This window comes from Chrysemys picta, chromosome 1 (assembly GCF_011386835.1).
Source record: "Chrysemys picta bellii isolate R12L10 chromosome 1, ASM1138683v2, whole genome shotgun sequence".
Lineage (NCBI taxonomy): Eukaryota > Metazoa > Chordata > Testudines > Emydidae > Chrysemys > Chrysemys picta.
This window is the reverse complement of record NC_088791.1, coordinates 147,176,278-147,194,569: the sequence shown is the minus strand read 5'-3', so window position 1 is coordinate 147,194,569 and position 18,292 is coordinate 147,176,278. Positions and strand designations below refer to the sequence as shown.

The 18,292-nt window shown below is 43.1% G+C and overlaps 1 protein-coding gene across 6 annotated transcripts in view; it reads right to left on the bottom strand.

Moving 5' to 3' along the window:
• SPAG17 (sperm associated antigen 17) overlaps positions 1 to 18,292 on the bottom strand; it is a 278,678-nt gene that overhangs the window by 87,284 nt on the left and 173,102 nt on the right. For 5 of the 6 annotated variants that reach the window (XR_010599017.1, XM_005292730.4, XM_042852127.2 and 2 more), the window contains exons 20-23: positions 17,986 to 18,228; positions 11,586 to 11,697; positions 10,751 to 10,888; positions 4,574 to 4,687 (exon numbers count right to left, since the gene is read on the bottom strand). Coding sequence is in view for 5 of the 6 variants with exons in the window: in XM_005292730.4 (XP_005292787.2) it covers positions 4,574 to 4,687; positions 10,751 to 10,888; positions 11,586 to 11,697; positions 17,986 to 18,228 (607 nt within the window). In the remaining variant the exon portion in view is untranslated. The remainder of the gene's footprint in view (positions 1 to 4,573; positions 4,688 to 10,750; positions 10,889 to 11,585; positions 11,698 to 17,985; positions 18,229 to 18,292) is intronic. The other variant, XM_042852129.2, reaches the window with a different exon arrangement.

Below are 18,292 nucleotides of genomic sequence, written 5' to 3'. Positions count from 1 at the left end.
AGGGCATGGAGGCTCAACCTCTATCGGCCCATGGATCCAGGTCTCTGGAGCTCCATGGAACTTCTTCTGGGTCCCAGGAGTACATTCCGCTCGATGAAGGTGAGAGATCCCTTGTATCCCAGCAAGGGGCATAGGAACCTACTTCTGACTCTGAGAAAAAGCCTGAGTTGCTTGACAGGGAGGCATGGTACCATGTGGTGTTGAGGACCGTCTATGTGTCTCCAGAGATGTAGGCACCAGAGACAGCATGCTGGACTTGCCGCTAGATGGCACTGGGCAAGGAGACGCTGGATGGGTTGGCCATGGTACTAGGGACTGAATGGTATTCACAGTTAAGGCTGACGAAGACTGTGTATCAACTGGTACCAGACCAGTTTTCTGAACTGCTGAAGAACCTGGTACCAAGAAGTAAAGGAGATCCTGCGCCCCAGCATATGCCTCCGGCATCGTCGGTACCCATGGAGTCCCCTGATGCTGCTGTTTTTACATCAAAGGGGTTGGTACCACAGCGGGGGTCTGCCTCAATGGTGCAGGCATCTGAGTTGATAACCCTGTGCGAGATGTTGGTGCCAGGGAGTGTCTCTTGTTCAAGGACACTCTCCCCTGTCCTCCAGTCTGTTTGCTGGAAGATGGAATTGGGGACCTTGATCTCCTGGATGAAGCTGCTCCTTAAAAGATTGGTGCTTATGCTTCTTCCTTGGTACCAGGGGAGGTGAGTGCCACTCAGTCTCTGCAATGTCTGGAGGGATGCTTCTGACCTAGGTAGAAGTGCTCAGTACTCAGTCTGGGCAGGAAGGCTCTGAGGGTGAACACAAGGCTATGTCCATGAGGAGCTGATGCAGTCTCACCTCTCTGTTCTTCTTAATCTGGAGCTTGAAGTCTCTACAGACCTGACATCTTCTTGGATGTGATCCTCCCCAAGGCATCCCAGAAACCTGGATTGAGAGTCACTCCTTGGCATTGACTTCTTGCAGCCAGTGCATGCCTTGAAGTCCAAAGACTGAGGCATGCCCCAGTACTGGGAGTCAGTAACCAGAATATGTGGGAACCAACACTTGAAGTAAGAAATGGAACTTACTGTAAAGTTCTACTAACTAACTAAATATGATGAATACACTAACTATATACAAAAAAAGGGAGAACATTTGCTAAGTAAGTCAACATGCTACAACTACCGATCATGAGCAGTAAGAAGGAACTGAGGGAGGCTGGGAGCAGATCTGCCCTTTGTCATTACACAGTAGCATGAGGCAGCAGAGGGTGCATGCACCACTCCAGCAGGTGCCACTAAGGGAAAAATCTCCCACTCTGGTGCACACAGCTGAAGTGGAAGTGACTTGTGCAATCACTAGAAGAATGGATGCCCTGACTTCAGAGAAAAGTAGCTATTGGAGAGACCAGGTGGGTGAGGTAATATCTTTTATTAGACCAACTTCTGTTGGTGAAAGAGACAAGCTTTTTAGTTCCACAAAGGTCGTCTTCAGGTCTGGGAAAGGTGATCAGAGTGTGACAGCTAAATACAATGTGTAACAGATGGTTTAGCATAAGTAATTAACATATATTTTAAGTAAAGCAATGTTTTTATTTCAGGTATTTTCAGTAAAAGTAATGGACAGGTCATGAGCAGTAAACAAAAATTCACGGCACATTACCTGTCCATGACTTGTACTATATACCCCTAGCTAAAACTTGGGCTGGGGGACTGCAGATGCTCTGAGGGGGTGGTCGGGGGGGTGCCACAGGTGCTGTTGGGGGGTGGCCCGGGACCCCCGCTGGTGCTGGGGGGCAGGACCTGGTGGCGGTGCGTGGCCAGGGACCCCTGCTGGTGCTGAGAGTGAAGGGTTGGCGGGGCTGGCAGGCTGCCTACCGTGCTCCGTGCAGCTCCCCGGAGGTGGCTAGCATGTCCCTGCAGCTTCTAGGGGCAGGGGAGGCCAGGCGGGCTCCGTGCGCTGCCCCCACCATGAGCTCTGGCTCAGTTCCCATTGGCCGGGAACGGTATCCAATGGGAACTCCAGGCAGGGAGGCAGTGCCTCCAGGCAGGGACAGCGCACAGAGTCCCCTGATCCCTCCGCCTAGGAACTCTAGGGACATGCCAGCCGCTTCCGGGGTATTCCCCCACAGGGGTGAAAGTAACAAAGAAGACTTACTGGTACGGGGACCCAACTCCAGGTCCCCGGAAGGGGCGGGGCCTTGGGTGGGAGGGGGCGGGGGTGGGGGTCAGCCTTCCCCAGCCAGCCTATCCGCACTGCTGGGCTCACGCCGCCAGGGGCTTCGGTGGCGATTTAAAAGGACCCAGGGCTCCGGCCGCTGCTGCGGTAGCTGTGACGGTGGCTGGGAGCCCCAGGCCCTTTTAAATTGCTGGGCCCCAGGGCAGCTGCCCCTTCAGCTGCGTATGTGCTGGTACCGGTGGCCACTTCTTACCGGTACACTGTACCAGCCTACTTTCACCCCTGACTCCCCACCAGGTAAGCGCCACCCTGCATCCCAACCCCCAGCCCTGAGCCCCCTCCCACACCCAAACTGCCCCAGCAGCAGCCAGCGCGACTGGCCCAGGGGCTGCCTGATCTGCTCGGGCAGCCCCACAGCCATCTTCACCGGCTGCTGCAGATGTTAGACATGGAACCTTAATTGTAAGAAACCATTCCAGGTAATGTGGCCAGTTAACACCTCTGCTGTCACAGGACAAAAAAGGGGGAGTTAGTGGGTTACTGGTTGTTGTAATAAGCTCCCAGGTTTGTCTTTTGAAGGTGTTGTGTATGTTTCCTTTGAGGATGAGGATTGAGAGGTGATATATGGATTGATCGTATTATGAAAAATAGTTACCCATGGGTGATATTGTGTTTTTGTCTTTTATAATTTTTCTGTGTGAGTTCATTCAAGAGTGTAATGATTGCCTGGTTTCACTCACATAGTTGTTATTGGGGCATTTAGTGCACTGGGTGAGGTATAACACATGTTGTGATAGGCATGTGTAGGACCCATTGATCTTGAAAGGTGTGTGGTGGGGGATATTGCTCATTGTAGCAGTGGAGATATGTCTGCAGGTCTGTTGTTCTGGCAGGGTCTGGTGCCACTTTGAGTTGGTGTGTCCTGGTCTGTGGGGAACTTGCTTCTGATGATGAGGTGTTGGGGGAGGGGGGTTGTTTGAAGGGCAGAAAAGGGGGCTTGGGAAGACTCCTCCACTTTCAGACAATTCACAGTTCTGAGTCGTGTTAAAGAACAGCCCCTTCAACTTCACCTTTTGTCTTTTCTGCATCCCTAACCACACACTATGTAAGGACCTGATCTTGCTGCTATTGAGGTCAATGGTAAAACTCTACTTACTTCAGTGGGAACATGATTAGGCAAGAAAATAGTAGTTCTCAACCTCTAGAGCAACCATACCAGTGTACTAGGTTAAAGCATCAGATGAGCCAGGCTAATGACCAGATGTGTTTTCCAGTGCCCTACCTCCCATTACAATATTCTGCTGTGCACACTCTATCCTGATATGGATAGAGCTTGGGATGCTCTTGTGATTGTTAGACTGGGGTATTGGTCAGCCCAAGTTCCACTGATGAAAGGAAGGCAGACAACAGTGGCTTATTGAGACTCAGCAGGGAGGCTTATCATTAAGGTAGAGTGGGGGAACTTAGAGTATGTGTTGCAGAAGCCTGAACACCAGAAATGGCATGCAGACCTATGGTTGGGAATGGCTGCTGTAACACAGTCAAAATTACCATCATGTATACAAAAGAATATGTAATTGTTTAATAAGATGCTTCTCTGTTTTTTAAAGATGTAATGTGAGTTTTCACAGTCCACTACAGTATGGATACTATTTTAGCACAAGATAAGAAGTACATTTTTAGCCATTCATGGGAAAAATGTCTCGGAAGAACTGAAACTGAATGTACAGTCAGACAAATGGCTTACCGCAACCCACACGGAGAAACATCTGATTAAATGTTTTCATAGTTTAAGGGATGAAAAATGCTGAAATTATTTTCTGATCAGAGGAGGGTTTCATTTTCAGGTGTATGATATTTTCAGTGACCTCTTAAATGTAGCAGAGCCAAAAAGATTTTCTTATTAGCTCTTGGTGTTTTCTTTGTGGATTATGAAGCAATTACTTCCAGTTGGTGAATATATTTATTGAATGTCTGACAGAAATTCCTCAATATGTGTACACATGGCCTGACACAAAATGAGAATTTCCATAATCACCTATGTAAATTAACAAAAATATTATTTCTTGGAAAACCAAGAAGATTCCTTAGCAAATCACATTTTCTTTGGCTCAAACTAATTTTCTGGTTTTGCTAAGCAGGTTAATAAAAATACTTGGGATTTTCTCACTACACTGGTCTGTTTTCACATAAGTAAAAAAGTGCAGAGACCTCCTTTGATTTTGAAATTTGAATCATAAGATATATTTGACAATGTAACCTCAGCTCAAATCCTGGTGAAAATTCCCCACTGTGTTAAAAAAGTTATGGCTGGATGCAACAGATTATTGAGCTAAGGGATGTATGAAAGCAATAAGAACTCCCACTGTGGGCTCTCAAATATCCTCTTCTGTCTGTTGCTTTACCTGCTGCTTTTCCTGTAGCTCCATAGTAGCTCAAGGATAGCTGGATTCCATTTTCCAAAGTGGCTGAAAAAGATCCAAACTTGCTCACAGCTTTCTTTTGATTTATTAATTTTCCTAAAAAAAAGAAGAAAAATGTGGATTTAAAGAGAAAAAAATACATATATATGAATTGCTGAACTGTAATCTATTGGCTACTATGTGCACTACTACCTACTAGTGGTTGGACTGTGTAAACCCCCTACTAATAGTGACAACCAGTCTCTTTGTGTTACTGGAGCCAAACATCGTTGGTTCCTTCCCCTATTCTGCATATGCAGCTTAGCTGCCAGCCACGTCATTTTTATATGTGCAAGCATGGATTTGCTACCTCATGAATGGCGTAACATGTAGAGCACCTCAGGGATCAACCTCACAAAACTTTTCCAAATCCTTCATTAACCTACATCCTATCATACAGGATCCTTTTGTAAACAGTTTAGGGCCAAATTCTACCCTTATATATATCCGGATAAGTAAGGAGCAGCTCCACTGACTTCAATGAGTCTTTTTCCTGAATAAATAAATAAAAAAAAAACTTGCTGTCCTTAGTTGCACTACTGGATCAGACCATTGGTTCATCTATTCCATTATCTAAGCATAGCTTATACTTGATGGTTTAAAGAAAAACAAAACAAAACAAGATCAAAATACTTCTAGTTAGATGCGAAATACTGTATATTAATGATAGGATTTTTTTTCTGATCCCCGAAGCAACTAGCTGAAGCACTGAAGCCTTGTCCCCATTTACACACTCCCATCGTCCTCTTCTTAAAATTCTGGAAAAACAGATAAGCAATCACTGAAGATCAACAGACCCAAGTTCTGTCAAACCAAGGGAGGAGAAAAACAGAATCAAGAACTCCACCTTTCCAGCAACTTCCTCCTCTTCAACCCATTAACCTGCTAGCTTAAACATATCAGCTGATCTTAATTGCTGTGTTCACATGGGAGAGAGGTAACTGATGGTTACCAAACAATTTAGGGCCTTTTATGTCAAAAACCATCACCTTGTATTACAACCAGAAAAGAAAAGGAAAAGGAAACCAGAGATTGTTATAGGAGGAGCTGACAGCGCCACCTATAAAGTTGCCCAATGCTTCCCATTATAAGACCCTGTTTTCAGTTGCTTATAACTCTGTCAAACTTTAACTGTTTGGAATGAAATTTTCCATTCTGAGTGTCTGACTCAGGCTGAATTTCTTTGGAAAATTTCAGCCAAAACAGTTCAGCTGGTTTAGAGAGTGAGGCTAGGGAAAAATGCAGCTTTTTTTGCCCATGTTAAAAAATTCTGGTGACCTTTTCGTTGAGAAGCTCTTATGTTCCCATGCTCTGGAGCAAGGACTTGAAAACTGGGGCAGGTGTTGACTATACCGCACCACATATAGATACATTATTTTCTTTGTAAATCAAATGCACCAGAGATAATCTGTCTTTACCTTGTGAGTCAGATCTACATCCTTCTGTATGTGGAAAACATCTCTTGTTCTATTATAAATTCTAAATACTGTGAAATGCTTATATATAATTAAAGAATATATAGAGTATGTCCTCCAAATTTAGAAGATTGTATTGATTTTGTTTGCTTTCATTGTAAATAATTGTTGCACTCTAGAAGTAATAGGAATTGTCTAGCACAAGGAAGAATAAATGTTAAAAGATATAAACCAGGGTATAACTTTGGGATATTAAGAGATATTGCTTAAAAGGGGAGATCCAAGTTGATAGTAGGAGCCAATAATGATATTCAATCCTTGAAATGAACCAAATTTAAAAAGCTGCGCATAAGAAAAGGATTAAAGAAATTTGTTATACACAAATGCCATCTACTGGATACCAATGGAAGCAGCAAAGAAATGGAAAGAGCTAAAACTAAGCACTCACTTGGCATGGGTCCAATAGGAATATATAGTTGGCTCTCTCCTACGAGCCCTAAAACTAGGATATATAAACTGAAGACACCATGAGATGAAGAGAACTGACTGAACCCAACACAAGAAAGTGAGTCCTAAGTGCAACCGACCGAAGCCCATTCCGGATGCATGGAAAGGACTCTCCCGCATCCCAGGGTTAAGAGGGTAACAAGAAGTGGTGAGATTTCATTTCAATGATTGTATTTCCCTTTCTGTTCATTGACATAAAGAATTGTACTTATCTTGCTGAGTCTATACTCTAGTGAGACCTCAAGTAACCATATTTTAGATTCTAACTCCTTTATAAGTCCAAACAAAATGGCCTAAGAGAGATTGAAAACAATTACTTTAAGCAATAGCTTTTAATATTCTAAACCTGTCCCTTTTGGACCAATCCATTCAAATTTACTAATCCCACGCTTCAAAGTGTCTTAAAGATAAGTACATCCTTGGAAGTATGATAAATATGTTAGGTACTAAAGAACTGAGAATTGATTATCATAAGTAAATGTAATAAGAAATCTTGGTAATTTGCCTTGTTCTTGGATATAACTGCTGAACCTCAACTTTAGTCTGTAATAATCATTTGTGAGAATGTATTGTGTGTGTAGTACACACAACTGGTTTAGTCTACATTTGTGTGGTCAACTGTTTGTTCTGGATGAATTAATACATTGTTATTTGGTAAAGAATAAGCAAGTGTCCTGATCTGAGAAATACGGTTCAAGTTAAAATTTGACCGTCCAAGAACCCAGCGTTCAACTAATAAGCCAACGCTCCCTGGACTCAATAAAAAAGGATTATCCCATTTGATTCCATTATATATTGGTAAACCTAGTTTGTTAGAGTTCAGCTTTAAAATCTAACTGGCACCATGCATGGCAAATTCACAAATTGTCTTGCCTTTCAATCTTACAACTCCCAGCGACACCTGAAGTCAATGGGAGCTGTGCTTTGGAAATATGAAGTGCTATATAATGCTAAGTACTCCGAAAAATCAGGTTCTAGGTGTCTCTAATTGAGTACCCCAAATTAGTGGGTATTTCTGAGCTTGATCTCTCTGTGCCTCAGTTTCTCATCTGTAAAATGAGGATAATACCCCACCCCCCATCTAACAGGAGCACTGTGAACATAAATTCATTAATATTTGTGAAATACTGATACTATAACAATAAGTGTAATAGAAAATGCCATTAGGAAATTAATAATTCTGTTTTCAGAGCAGGGTTTGAATAGTAAATAAGGCCTGGGGCCACACAATGAAAAATAAGTAGAAAACAAAATACTGAACAGCTGCTCATTAATGAACACTGTTCATCTTGTGCACCGAATGAGGCAGCAGCAACCTTAATTCTGGCATTTTCTAATTTTTCAGTGTTTAATAATGTTCTCAGTAATGTTCTTTTAATGTATTTTTGTATGTGTAATAAATACATAAAGTGAATGTTTACATATTGATATTGTCATTAACCAAATGCATGAACTGAAAGGTTAAAAGAATACTTATTCAAAATACCTTAAATGATCTTTTCCAGGCTTTCTAGTGGTTAGGGTTTTTTATGGGTTATGATCATGTTATGGTGTACCTATAATTATAATAATCATTGGATCAATCAAATCTATAAAGTAATAGTATTGTGTGGGACAGTTCCTTGGTTACATAGATGTGAGTTGAAATTTATGTAACTCGCACACACAGGCATCATCTACACTTGTGGTAGCATATAGGTACATGCAGCCACACACCGCAGTGAAAAACAGGCTGCATCCACATTGAAGTGTGTAGCTACATAGAGCAGTGAAAGGCTCCGGCAGGGGGGAGCTGTAATCTATTAGTTCATGCACATGGCCACTGGGTGGAGGCACTGACTGCAAATCCCAGGGCTCTTTGGTCCTAAATTGGGTCACTGAGCTCCCAACAAGAGTGGAGTAAGGGGATCTCCATTGGGGATTACAAGTGCCAGAGGAGGGGGCTACATTTAGATACTATTGCAGAGTTGTAGGCTTCTGTATGGTTTCATTTGCACAACTATCTGAGCAACCCAGACCAAAGGAGAAATATAAAACTTCTCATGCCCCACTGATCATGAGACTTCTCCTGGTATGTCCTCCTCTAACCCATTCCCCTTCCCCCTGGTGTCTTCCCCTCTGCCTGATGCTCTTATTTTCCCCTTAACTCTCTCCCAGTGTCCCTACCCTTTAGCTCCTCTCTGTCTGTTGACACTACCTCTGTTTCTCTTCCCACTCTCTGGGTGCCTCCTTTCCCCTCCACCCTGCAGCAGAAACTATAGTATGGGTTACAATTAGGGCTGTCAATTAATCACAGTTAACTCATGCAATTAACTCAAAAAATTAATTGCGATTAATTGGAGTTTCAATCGCATTGTTAAACAACAGAATACCAATTGAAATTTATTAAATATTTTTGGATGTTTTTCTACATTTTCAAATATATTGATTTGAATTACAACACAGAATACCAAGTGTACACTGCTCTCTTTATATTATTATTTTTTATTACAAATATTTGCACTGTGAAAATGATAAATAAAAGAAATAGTATTTTTCAATTCACCTCAGACAAGTACTGTAGAGCAGTGGTTCTCAAAGCTAGTCCGCCACTTGTTCAGGGGAAGCCCCTGGCGGGCTGGGCCGGTTTGTTTACTTGCTGCGTCCGCAGATTCGGCCGATCGCGGCTCCCACTGGCCGCGGTTCGCCGCTCCAGGCCAATGGGGGCTGCGAGAAGGGCGGCTAGCACATCCCTCGGCCCGCGCTGCTTCCCGCAGCCCCCATTGGCCTGGAGCAGTGAACCGTGGCCAGTGGGAGCCACGATCGGCTGAACCTGCGGACGCGGCAGGTAAACAACCGGCCCGGCCCGCCAGGGGCTTTCCCTGAATAAGCAGCAGACTGGCTTTTGAGAACCACTGCTGTAGAGCAATCTCTTTATCATGAAAGTGCAACTTACAAAAAAAATCTACTTTTGTGTTACATAACTGCACTCAAAAACAAAACAATGTAAAACTTCAGAGCCTACAAGTCTACTCAGTCCTATTTCTTGTTCAGCCAATCACTAAGATAAACAAGTTTGTTTACATTTACAGGAGGTAATGCTGGCCTCTTCTTATTTACAATGTCACCAGAAAGTGAGAACAGGCATTTGCATGGCACTTTTGTAGCCGGTATTGCAAGGTATTTACATGCCAGATATGCTAAACATTCGTATGCCTCTTCATGCTTCATGATAAAGAGGTGAATTGAAAAATACTATTTCTTTTGTTTTTTACAGTGCAAATATTTGTAATAAAAAATAAATATAAAGTGAGCACTGTAAACTTTGTATTCTGTGTTATAATTGAAATCAATATATTTGAAAATGTAGAAAGCATCCAAAAATATTTCAATACATCGTATTCTATTATTGTTTAATAGTTTGATTAATCACACGATTAATAACGATTAATTTTTTTAATTGTGCAATTAATCATAATTATTTTTGTTAATCGCTTGACAGCCCTAGTTACAATTATTTCCCACAACATCTTCCCTGCTTCTGTGCACAACAAAGTAGGTGGTGATCAAGCCAGCAAACTGGCCCTGTGGTTAGTCATGCCCAGATCCTCAAGTGTGCCAGAGCTCTGATCTGAACACCTGAGGGGGTGAGGGAAGGTTGCTGCATACCACCTTTGTGTTCCTCTGAATCCCACAGCTGCCAGGAGCGCTTCAGCCTGTAAGAAAACTTAGGGCTGCTCTACTTTAGGCCAGTTTTTAATGGCCACCTAAAGTGAGGACCACTGAAGAGCACCCCTACAGCTTCTTTGGGCTCCAAATGGGACGTAGTGTAGCATCCATTAGCCCAATGACGTTTCAAGCAAAGTACTAGTCAGAATAATAATAGCTACAACATAGCACATTCACTCTACTTATTCTGTTGCATTTGATGAATGGCAATGATAGCAAGTAAATTATTCAGCATCTTACAGAAAGTGAAGCTAGACGTTCACTCAAGCTTTGATTTCCTTCCAGTCTTCGCAAATAATGTCCAGTAAAGTGAGTTCATCCTCCCATTCTTCAGTAGAGTACATTTATCGGTTTTCAGCTAAACTAACTTTATTTACCTGGTATTATAAATAAGAATTCTTTCATTACTTGCTACTTGTCATGCCTTGCATCTAATTACTGGACTATTTTAGATTATTACTCTTTATAGCAGTGATGGTGACCCACTGACCTGGCTCACTCTGCTGCCCTTCCAAACAGTTGCTCATTTCTTGTCCTTCACTTTCTTTCAAGCTTTTCTTGGGGTCTGTGATATGAATGAAGAAACTGTGGCGATCCTTTACCACCTTCATTTTTACCAGAGTTATCCCTGAAAACAACGAAATACAACCATTTGTAAATGGCTTGCTTTTGTGCCTGCAGTTACAGATTGGTGATGCCAACAAGTCAAACAGAGAAATTAGTTAAGGTGTGCCAAATTGCTTAGTAGGAGTAATAGGACAAAATTAAGAATAGGAAAATTTAGATTGAAAAATCTTCCTGACAGTCAGTTCTATTAGGATGTGAAATAATCTTCCAAAGGAGGTTGTAGAAGCCCCATTTCTTGGGACATTTAAATCTAGATTGGACAAATCACTGGAGCATGTAATGTAGGGAACAACCATGTACTGGTTGCTAAAGGATGGACTAAATAGGACCTAGCTGGTCTCCAGTTCTAATTTTCAGGTTCTCTGGTTATCCACCAACTGTTAAAATATAACAACAAAATATCAACGTTATGATAATACAGAAATACAGTGCAATTAGAAACTATTCTCCAAGTTGCCTAAGAAATCATTAATTTAATACAGAGATGTGAAAAGAACTTTATTATCACTGAAAGTAGTCTTAGAATTCTGATATTGAAGAGCAGTGATCTAATCAGTTCTACAAGCATAACAATTATAAAAAGTTCTCAAGTAATAGCCTTTAAACAGTGTCCTATTTCACGAATACTGTTTTCAATTGCACATGCACCCCATCAATCAACAATAAAATGAATGAAATATAAAGAATGGAAGACTCACCCTTTTCAAATTTTATCTTTTCTGCTTGGATCTGTCCTCCATCAGTGGGGAAAAGATATTGACTGGTCCCTGAGACTTGAATGAGATCCTCCCCCACATTGTAGCCAAGAAACTGGAAAAAGAAATGTCGGACTATGCATGGATTGGAAAGGCAGAAGGCATGAAGGAGGCAGATGGAAGACAAGCAAGATTGCTCTCTTCTGTTTGTTGTTGTTGTTGTTGTTCAGCCATTCAATGCTATTATACAGTGATTAACATGTAGAATTGTTAGATACTGGCATAGGAAATAGTAGCTTATTTATGCTGATATCACTTTCAAAAGACTTTAACAAACTATGGGGCAAATTATTTTCTATTACACCAATACACAACCCTATTATTATTAATGGGGGTATCTGGTTACAAGGGAAAGCAGAATTTGGTCCTATATGAACATATAACATCACTGCTTCACTGATATGCAACCATCCCTGGGGTTAGAGAGTGGTAAATAGGTTGTTTGCTCACCATGTAACAGGGAGGAAGGAGAAATTCTGGCCAAGCACATTGAGAAAAACTATTACTCAGATGAAAAGAGCCATAGGATCTTTAAGATCCAGATGAAGCAGACAGAACTTTGGTTTTCAAGGTCTTACCCAAAATATACATGAATACTAAATGGCATGGAGCTTGACTTATCCACAGTGGAAGGCCTAAATTGACTTAAAGGGATTTAAGCCTATGCCTGCAGGAGCTCTAGACCTTTAACATCTGATACTTAGGGTATGTCTACACAGCATAGTAAGCTTGGTCTATATGACCTGCACCTGTGGACTCAATGTTTCCAAGCTCTCACTTCAGCGTCCACACTGCATTGGAAACCCAGGCCTCACAAAAGTGCTGGCATGTCCATGTTCCACTATGCAGACCAAACTCATAACTTCAGCTTCTTTGGGCTTATGCCATCATATCCCAGGCTCCTAGCACCCTTGCCAGCTGTAGCTGCTCTAGGACTTGGTTCATAGTTGCTTATGGGAAAACTTATCTGTCCATCCCGTGGGAGCTGACTGTGTTTTGGGTGGTAAATCATTTTGTGTCTGCACACTCCCAGCAGATGGAGCCATCAACACTTCTCCTACTCACTTTGTCAGTCCTATTTTGGAAATGAGGCAGAGCATCTCCAAAATGCAGGTGGACATTTAAGTGGCAGTTTTTGACCTGCAAAAGGCACCTCTCAGAGGCATGTATTGACATGCCAGCCATGACTCAGTGGAAGCTGTTCATCCCTGTTGCCTTAGCTGCACATTTCACATATGTAGCCTGGTGCTTCCAGAGCAGGGCCAAAAGCAGACTGGTGGGATCACATTGTCATGCGCACCTGGGATGACCAGTAGTGGCTACACAACTTTTGCATGAAGAAGCAGATGTTCCTGGAGTTTGTGTTCACTTGCCCCGACCTTCCACCATCGTGACACCCATTTGAGGGATGCCGTACCAGCCCAGAAGTGGGTAACTATAGTCATCTAGAAGTTGGTTATCCCAGACTGCTACAGGGTCCATGGCTAACCAGTTTGAAGTTGGCAAATAAACTGTGGGGGTTGTGGCAGAGGTTTGTAAGGCCATCAGGAATGTGATGTACCCAAAGATGGTGGGCATTACAAATATTCCTGAAATAATTGCTGGCTTTGAGGGATTGGGATTTTCAAACTGCACTGGGGCCACTGATGGGACTCATGTGCCTACAGTTTGCCTTCTGCAAAGAGCACGCATACTTAATTGCAAAGGGTACTATTCCACCATTATGCAGGTCCTGGTCAACCACAGGGGCAGATTCATGGACACTGGCAGGGTGTATGATGTCAGGGAGTTCCAGAGATCAGGACTTTTACCTTCATGGAGAAGCTGGAACATTATTCCCACTAAATGACATTGCTTTAAATAGAGTCACAAGTACTCCTGTTCTTTTTACTGTCCCTACTGTTATTCTAGGGGATGCTGCTTACCCTCTGTTGCCATGACTTATGTAACCTTATCCTGATTTCAGAGGACCCGGCAAAAGAAGTTTCAACTACACACTCAGTCGCTGTAGGATGGTGGTGGAATATGCATTTGGTAGATTTTGTTGATGGTGCCTTCCAGGGCCGGCTCTAGGTTTTTTGCCACCCCAAGCAAAAAATAAAAATAAAAAAATCATCAACCTCCGAGAGTGCCACTGCTGAAGCAAAAAGGAAAAAAACCCCACCCCTCACTGGAATGCCCCTCCTAGAATTGTGCCGCCCCAAGCACGTGCTTGGTTTGCTGGTGCCTAGAGCCGGTTCTGGTGCCTTCAAAACCATTTGGATGCCAGTGTCATCAATGAAGTCCACATTATTGGGGCCTGCTGTGTTCTGCATAATGTCTGCAAGGACAAGGGGGAATCTTTTAGCCAGCAGTGGGCTCAAGAAACTGATGTGTTTCAAAATTAGTACACACCGCTATATAGTGCACCTGTCATGACTGGTGATGGATCCAGATGCGCCATGGAAATCAGAGATGTTTTGTTCGCCTGCATAATAGGTTTGCAAAGTCCCATGCATGAGGGGGAATGAAATGATATTTGAAAAATGTTTATTATTAAATGTATTGAGAATGAGCATGTGATGACATTTATTAGTTTGTGCACTTTTAACATTACATATAATAAAACTTGTTACCGTAGCCTTGTGTGAAAATTCAAAACTTTATTTTACACATCTATTTACATACCAGTATAAAAACCAGAAAGGCAGACCAGCTGCAATCAAAACGTACCATGCAATAACCAAACTCATTGCCAAAACACTGAAAGGTGTATGTTACCAAATGACATGGACAGCTATTTCTGGGTATTCTCCGTCCCTCTGTTCTCCTTGGCCTTTCTGGTGCATTTTACACATGAGGGCTGCAACTGGACTGGAGTGGATGAATGCACAGGGTATAATGTCTGTTCCATGTGCTACTGTTCATTGCCTGTGAGATGGTCCAGGCAACCACTGAACTGTTCCAAGGCTGCATAGTCTGCAGCACACAATACCATGGAGAGGATTCACAATGTGTGGCTGGTGCAGGAGTTATAAGTGGCAGGGGAGCCTGCAGTCTGGTAGCCATAAGCGCAAGTAATTGCTTGAACAGCTCCTCCTGCTACTCCTGTCTTCCCCCCTCAGTCTGGGATCATGCTCCATGAATCTCTCCACTAATCTCTCCTCATGCTGTGCAACATCTTTCTTTCCACCCTTCTTGCATCCTTATTCTTCTGATACTCCATCTGGAAATTTATCTGGTGATTTATTTTATCTGGCTTTTCATTAACTCATCTCAGACTCTCTTTCTCCTTGCCTGCAGAAGGTGGGTATACTTCCCCAGGCTCTTGGTGCCACGTTTGTCCTGCGGTGGTGGAAGGGCCTTGAAAAAAAAATAGAATGTCACATTATTGGCTGCTTTAATTCAAGGTAAAAAAGATACTTTTTATCAATGGGCTTTATTTTATTCACAGAAAAAAACTAGCCAATTCAGATGTCTTTTGGAGCAGCCCAGAAAGCCATTGCAAATCACGGTAAGATACACATACAAAATTCAGCTGAAATGATTTCTATAGCCTCTTCATTTTTTTGGTGGTGTTTCAAAATTGGTACACACCTGTGTGGGGGACTTTATAAGGGGTCTAATCACTAGCTATGGTTTTTCAATCCTTTCAGGCAGGGCAAGCTCTGGAGACCATTGATATTTGGGAGGTCCCTGAGTGGAAGCGTGAACTTCTGTCGCAGGCCAGCGGAGGACAGCCATCTGTCTATGCTAAGGAGATACTTAGGCATCTAGTGACTGACCAGCACATTTTGGAATGGAGGGGGCTCATAAGTTACAGAGATGGCCCTAATAAGTATGCCCTGCTCCAGAACATTACCAGCCATCTAGAGCTCCACCTTTGTGAGAAGTTTGCTTTCATCACCAGCCATCAATCGGTGAAAATTTGTGGTAAAATCAACAAGATGCTGAATTAGCATGGAGACACAGTATAGCCTCCTGACAAGCACCATGCATCCATGCACATGCCTGATTGAATGCCAGCCATGGGGACTCCTGTAACACAGCCAGCCAGCCACCTTCTGCTGTAATTTGGGCTCCTATATTTAAGCCAGCTATAACAGCCAGGCTTTCTGGGACTCAGTTTACAGGCAGTTTGGGACAGTGCAGCCATGGCTGATTTATAAGGTGCATTGTATTAGACCAGAGAGGTATGTGAGGAGTATTGTGGAGCTCCCAACCAATACTTATAACTATCATTGCGCAACTAGTAAAAACTTTCATGATAACTGCTTGTTTAACATTTTTTCTCATTTTGTAGTGTGCATTTTGAATTCCATGTGGTGTTGGGGGAAAGAGGGGCAAATACTGCAGAAATGATGTGGGTTCCACCTTAAATGGAAGCATACCAAAATCTTGGCTTGCATTAATAACTTAATAGGGCCATAAGCCAGAAATCCCTCCCATCCATACATTAGTAACAACAAACATGGGGCAGAAACTTACCAGGCTCTGCACTTGCTCTGATGCCAGTTCTGCAGCAGGTTGCTACCCAGGGCTGTCCCCAAACAGTTCCTCCAAGTACAGACCCAGGATGTGCTGTAGCTGCTCCAGCAGTATGAACTCTTTGGTTACCAGCCTCAACACCAGGATAACTTCTTGCCTTTCACCTGGTGGCTGGCTTTCCTCTGGTAATGCCTGTGATTGGAGGGGCGGGGGGGTTATGAGGGTGCCATCACTGCTCAGCAGATTGTCTTGCACCACAGTGGCCTCAGTGTAAAAGAGGCAAGAAGACCGTGAGTTCCCAGAGATGCTGTTAGAATCTTTGACCTTGAGGTAGTCTGTCTTCAGCTGCTTGATTTGCTTTCTGCATTGTTTAGCTGTGTGGTTGAGACCCAACACCGTCAGCTGCTTGGATGTAGCTTTCTAGACATCTCTTGTGTTCTTGCTGAAGTTGAATGTCTTGCTCGCCTTGGATCAGAGGTTAACCAGAATCCATCTGTGTTCCTCTGGACAGCTAGAAGCACACAATGCAGAACTTCTTCTTAGTGCTGGTCATAGTTAATTCATATGAGGGTTAACTGTATTTCCAGCTAAGCATTCCACATGGAAGTGAAGGGTTAAATGCTGAGCAGCTGCATTTCAACCAGGAGTTTGCTTTGAGCTCCTTGGAAATGAGTGAGAAGTTTTGGGATGGAAGAGTTGGGAAACACAGCCCTGGAAGATTGCTACAGTTGGAGGACTCTCCAGACCTGAGTCTGGTGACCTGGCTTGAACTGTGTCCAAACTGCAAAATGCCTGGGCTTTGACCCACGTCACAGGTGCTCTGACCCACCACCACCCTTGCAGAGACCCTGGGCCTGAGTCCAGAGGGATTCCTGGCCCAAATCAGACTGATTTCTGTGTGGATGGAAATGCTGCTTGGGCTTAAACCTGAGTCAGGGTGTACTGTGTAGACATACTATCAGAGTGTTAAACCATTCCATTCAGATGCTCAGCCATAAATTGCGAAGAATTAGAATAGGGATCTCAAGCAAATTCAGACAGAGATATTATATATTTCTGAAGTACTGTTTTGTGGCTCTGCAGTTCCATTACTCAGGTGGTGACATAAATAGAATTGTCACCCTCCAAGAATCAAGGGAGTCAAATTCTGCAGGCAGAAGCAGTACATGGGGGCTTTAAACTGCCTGGAGTTAACTGGTGGAGAATTGCCTATTTGCAAGAGAATTCTCTGCCAGTGTATGCAGCAGGAGGATATGTGTAAGGAATTCTGAGGACAGGTCAGCATTGAGACCGGTAGGAAGAGACATAGTGAAACTCCTCTATGCCCTATCCTGCACTGTGGAGTAAGTGCTGTAAGTTAGGGCTACAGCCCAAACTTGTGTGAGGTCCAGGCAGCCCTGAATCAGGGAGCTGCAATGGGCTTTCTGTGGGTCCCTTCTTACCACTCTGCCACATCAAGGCCTAGATCTTTGAAGGGGGAATCCTTCCAATACTCATGTTCATTTCACATGTAGAAAAAATCCAAGAAATGCAAGAAAAAAGAACAGTTCAGTTGTAAAAAGATGATCATTGCCTGTTGGTCCACTCCCTCTGGGGCACCTGGCATTGGCCACTGTCGGTAGACAGGATACTGGGCTAGATGGACCTTTGGTCTGACCCGGTACGGCTGTTCTTATGTTCTTATGAGATGCCCAAACAGTACAAAGAACTCTGTCAGAAAAGGGTCAGCTGCTTAAATGATGAAGTTAAACAAGACACAATTGGGGTTAACTTGTCCCTGACTCCAGTTTCACACTTGGACGATAGCTCTAATGGAGTCTTGACAGTTTAAATACCTAACCCTTTTCTAATATGCTGCTGTAATGTGACTTCTCACCTCATAAACTTTCTCAGAGGGTAGTGCTGGGGTACTATGCTCCTCAAGTTCAGGGGTTTTTGCTGTCTCATCTTTAGACTTCTCCTTGGAAGATTTTGTCTTGGACCCCTTGCTGTCATCAGGCACTGGTATCTCCTTGCTTTGTCCTTTCTTTTTACCACCTGACTTATCTTTCTTCTCGGCTTTCTTTTCTTCCCTTAGTCGTTCTTCCTCTAGTAGTCGATCATGCTCTTCCTTCCAAGCCTATTACAAAAAGTTAAGAATTCAGGTAACTATGGTCTTGTTTTTAATCAAAAGATGCTTACTG